Source organism: Branchiostoma floridae, chromosome 4, assembly GCF_000003815.2.
Source record: "Branchiostoma floridae strain S238N-H82 chromosome 4, Bfl_VNyyK, whole genome shotgun sequence".
In the NCBI taxonomy this organism is placed as follows: Eukaryota; Metazoa; Chordata; class Leptocardii; order Amphioxiformes; family Branchiostomatidae; genus Branchiostoma; species Branchiostoma floridae.
Window position 1 is genome coordinate 7,019,048 of NC_049982.1, and position 4,848 is coordinate 7,023,895.

The 4,848-nt window shown below is 40.6% G+C and overlaps 1 protein-coding gene across 1 annotated transcript in view; it reads right to left on the bottom strand.

The window, feature by feature from the left end:
- Positions 1-3,224, bottom strand: part of LOC118413143 — a 29,233-nt gene extending 26,009 nt beyond the window's left edge. The window contains exons 1-2 of the mRNA XM_035816328.1: positions 2,983-3,224; positions 1,341-1,410 (exon numbers count right to left, since the gene is read on the bottom strand). Coding sequence (XP_035672221.1) covers positions 1,341-1,389 — 49 coding nt within the window. The 5' untranslated portion in view covers positions 1,390-1,410; positions 2,983-3,224. The remainder of the gene's footprint in view (positions 1-1,340; positions 1,411-2,982) is intronic.
- Between the last annotated feature and the right edge of the window lie 1,624 nt (positions 3,225-4,848).

The window sequence follows — 4,848 nt, forward strand, 5'->3', positions numbered from 1 at the left end:
AGCGAGAGGAAGTCGAATGTCCTAGAATAGATTAGACGCATATCTACATGTGTTTGATTGTTTCCATTGTTACATATATAACGTTATGATTGTTACTGGCATGCGACCTGTGCTTAGCCCCGTGGGGCAAAAATATGCAATAAAGGTCACTTTTCATTCACTGTATTGTGGAATGTATACAATAATGAGACAATTATCCACCAATTGTATGCAAGATGGATCACGTAGTTGTCGATAGAGACTTAAGGAATGCAGAAAAAAATCATTATGCGATTAGACAATGTATTATGGGCTCCATCTGCCCACACATTTACAGCTGTACTTACTAGTATACATCAGTCATTGTATGTGTAGTAATATATCACATTTGTGTATCACGATATCACTGTGATTGTATTTCTGCTTCATCCCCATTACCTGTACTTGGCACTAACGTACGATAATTGTCATTCGTACCTTCGCCAAGACGATTATGCTTTCGGTAGTGCCATGGTGTAGTGGCTGTGGTGTGTGTGTATGTCAACAGCATAACTTGAAAAGCTGTGGACGGATTTTCATGATATTTGGTAGGTGATTAGCGGTTATGAAAACGACGGTTAAACGTGAAAATGGTTCACCTGGTATTTTATATCGGTACTGCAGCGGCTGTACATATATGCACGTGTGTTAGTTAGTTAGTTTGTTTGCTAACAGAATAACTCGAGAGGCTGCCGAGTGATATTTGATGTCTTGTTTGGTCTAGAATAACCTTGTAGTATGTGACTTTGCCAGTCAAAACGTGGGTCATTGAATGCATAACCATCCACAGGGAAGACTGGTTTCTCTCCAAGCAGAGGTTAGGCTCATGCTGTTGTTTCTTGTATTGTCAGGTTTTGACAATACAAGATACAATACAGAATAGAAAGCCCGATAAAAAAACGACTAAAAACTTTTAAACTTGCTTGGAGAGTAAGACTGGTGGCTATGTCTTATCTTGACGTAACATCTTATACAAGTCTACATCTTAAACATAAAGCGTGTCGGTAGTATTGATTGTACCCACAGCACTTTAACCCAAGGTTTGATTTTATTAGCAACCACAGTTTACCTTTCAAACAATCTATCAATACTCAGTCTCTTTTCCGTTTTTACAAGATATACATAATTTGGATGCAATACGTCACTTAGACATGCTTATTTGCAGCATACTTGACATGCATTATGCTTGAGACTTTTAAGTCGGACTTTTAAGTCGGACTTTTAAGTCTCTTGCATTCTCGTCAGAAGAGGGAGAGACCTGTACCCCTGACACAGGTTAAAACCTGTTTCTCTCCTTAAAGACAAAATTGAAGCAGACTTACGTGGAAGCTGAGACCTGGGCTTTAAGTCAACGTTCCCCTTCTTTCTCATCTGGCACTGCGGAGTTCCTAACTGGAACGGAACAGAACAATTCCATGTAGGAGGGGGTGTGGGAGGAAGTGAAATAAGCCATGCTAAATTGATGTTTGTCTAACGTTAGTGCCCTTAGTGGGCGTTCTAACTGGGACTTTGTTCTCATGGCTGTACTTTAACCTGATAACAACATGCATGGCAGCGATAATAGCAATGACAGGAATCTTACAGGTAGTCACGTTTTCCATAGTGAGTGTATAGTAGAAGTAGTATCCAGTATTTGATTATACTGCTGCACTATAGCACACTGAAAATGAGTTTACTGGCTCCAATTGTTTGGGGATGACCTCATATTCCCAAACTCAGGAGGTTTTGACTACAGGAGGGTTTGCTATAAATATTCCATTGAAAAGCCCCTGTAAATAACATGTCACCGTCTGTCAAAGAGCGACTTCCTCATTTTCGTCACGCCCCTTACCTTTGGTTCTTCGTTGTATTGTATTTACATTTGCCAGAGAACTTCACTTCGTGATTCAAGCATGAATACACGTACGTTACCTTTGTGTAAAACTTAACAAAGGTGGTTCCGTATGGCCTTCTTGGTTTTACTACCTTCTTTGAAATTCTCTGAGTTCCCTTTTCTGTTAACCGTTGTTTCTATGTACACTAACCGATCATGCATCGCCATGTACGTGACGGGCTTCAAAAGGCGTTTCTTACCTGAGTATCAGGAATGTCCTTGGGAACTTTTTCCTGCCCTCTGTGTTCTACGAACGTCAGCCAACTGCTGTGTGGATTCTCCGAGCCCCCGTTAGTTTTAACTGAAGTCTAACACCTGACATTTGTGAAGTAGCGACCTCGCAACAACGTTTTCAGTACAATCATGCCCGCCACGCAAACTATGCCAGGGGTACAGAACTGGTTTGGCGACATCAGGTGCTTGGTTCTCATGTAAACATTGCGTTTTGTAAGGTCAAAGTTTAGGCGTTCAGCAATGGTTGGTGGGTAATCGTGGACAGATAGCCTGGTATATACAGAGAGACCTTAGAACCAGTGGTGTAAATGATATTCAACATGTTGATACATTTGTAAATTCATGTAGGTAATAAATTGTATATACTTGTTTGTTCTCATATATAGCTGTAGCAAACCTCACGAAAGTCGCTGAACTTTAGCTGTGTTAAGAAAGATCTCTCTGGTAACTTCATGACATCGATCTTACGATTCTAACCTTACGAAAGTCGCTAAACTTTAGCTGTGTCAAAGACTACAGGGTGACTACAAGATCACGCTGAAAGTTGATATTACTAAGGAGGACAAATTTTAAGGTTTCTGAAGATTCCATCTATAACACCAATTCACCTTTATCCGCAGGGTAACCTATATCCGTTGTTCTTAAAACATACTATCTTATATATTTTTAGGGATATCAAGTCAACGGACGGTGGTTTCATATTGCGATATTTTCACAATATTGCAGTTTGAAACCACCGTCCGTCGACTTGCTATCCCTAAATACCCCGTTTAAAAAAACAACGAATATAAGGTACTCCGCGGATAAAGGTGAACTAACGTTGTATGTTAGGGCAAATATAAGAGCCATACATGTACCTGCAAAACTGGTCCTTTCACAGGTCCGTCATAGTCCAAAGAGCGCTGAAATATCCCACGGAACGTGTCTGTAAGGGTTAGGAATGGTAGGTCGTTTAGTGTCAATAACCAGCTGCTGCCTCGCCGCTGGTGAGATACTTCGAAGTGCGGTTATAACAGTTATATAGATGTAGTTATAGACACTGGCAATGTCCACTGTACTGGCAACACCGAGTAACGACAGCACACAGGGAAACGGCCTTGTGAAAATGTGACTCACAGTGGGCGTAGACTTTGTGACATGTGCAAAGGTAGCCTAATTACAACACTAGCAGCGATAGTCTCACAAGTTCAAACGTTTTCGCAAAATTATTTTGTTTAATAATAGATGATTGTTACAATGTCTTAGTTCGTCGTCATAACTTTTCTTTCTTAAATTATCTGTAACAAAATATATAGTTGTGGTTCGAAAATTGCGATAAGACAATACATTACTAAGACTGATATTTAAAGGCCTTCTTTGCAAAACGGTACTACACAAGGCGTGTATACGTAAGAGTTTGGATCTGTACAGATTAATTAAAAGCGAATGATAAGTGTACTAGGTGAGGTGAGGTGATTAGTGTTCGAGATATCTTAAGATGAATTGCCTCTTTCTGAATAGTATGGACATTGAGAGATAAAATGATATATTTACGCCACTCTAAAACATAGTAAACAGGTAATAGTAGTATACACGCAACGTCCCGAGAATGTATTCCCAAGCTTCTTCGAGTAAAATTACACGTGTTCTGCAATATGAGTCTACCACTCTTTACATTCTCTAGTACTTGCCACTTCCCGGTCAAATAGCCATGAATGAGTGTGTTGATTCCATTTTAGGTTAGACAAAACTGATATCGTCTAACGAGCACAACTGAACCTATGTCACTGCGCACCAATCTAAGCCATTCATTCATTTTATTTCGTTTTACCAGGGTTACATCACTCAGGCTTCAGCCTGCTTTTCAGGAGTCCCTGGACACATATAGAAACAGACAGCATACAATACTTGGGAACTACACAGTCACATAACTTAGGAAAAAGATAACAGTGAAAGTCCTGCCAACAGTACTACCGTATCAGTCCGTCTTTAAAAGCTGCCCGTGTTGTCTGTCGTCTCTGAACGGCAGTGTGAACCTGACAATCCCACAGGTTCAGCTAGAAAGGAACTTCTACTGACAAAGAAGTGACAGTGTAAATAAGTCGAAGCAGAAGTGTTATCCAACTTCAATCTTTTGTTGGATGACATACATGGCAAATAGACAGAACAGGAACACAAACCAGCAACTGCGGTATGTCCATATAATGCTTGATTAGGCTTTTAAAAAGCCTTGACAAAGCCCCCCTTTGTTAAGACAGCTCTCTCTAAACTTGGGAGTCATATGTACAGAAAGAGTCGGGTACCACCACACGGTCACTCGGTCGAATCTCCTAACTCCAGATTACGTAGATGCCCCTAGGGACCTAGTGCGCATGTGCGCCCTCACAATGGCGGGAAATCTAAACACCTATCGGCTATTTGAGTTTACTTAATAACGACAGCCAAACTTGTTGCTGGAGTTAGAGTGGTCTGGAATCCATCCTATAATACCTCCAATTTGTTCTCCTGCTTGCATCTGAGAAGAATATGACCTTCGGCTACAGATTGATTGGTACACACTTGTAGTAGTGGAGTAACTAGAGCCATACGGTGAACTGAAAGGATCGTGGTTATCGTTTGGCAAATAGCCAATGTTGTTGCCGATCCATATGAACACCAACGTTAAGTTTCAAGTTCTTGCGAAACCTGGTGTCATAACTCTGGGATTTGTCTGTCCGTTTGCAATTGATTTATGTAATTCTTTA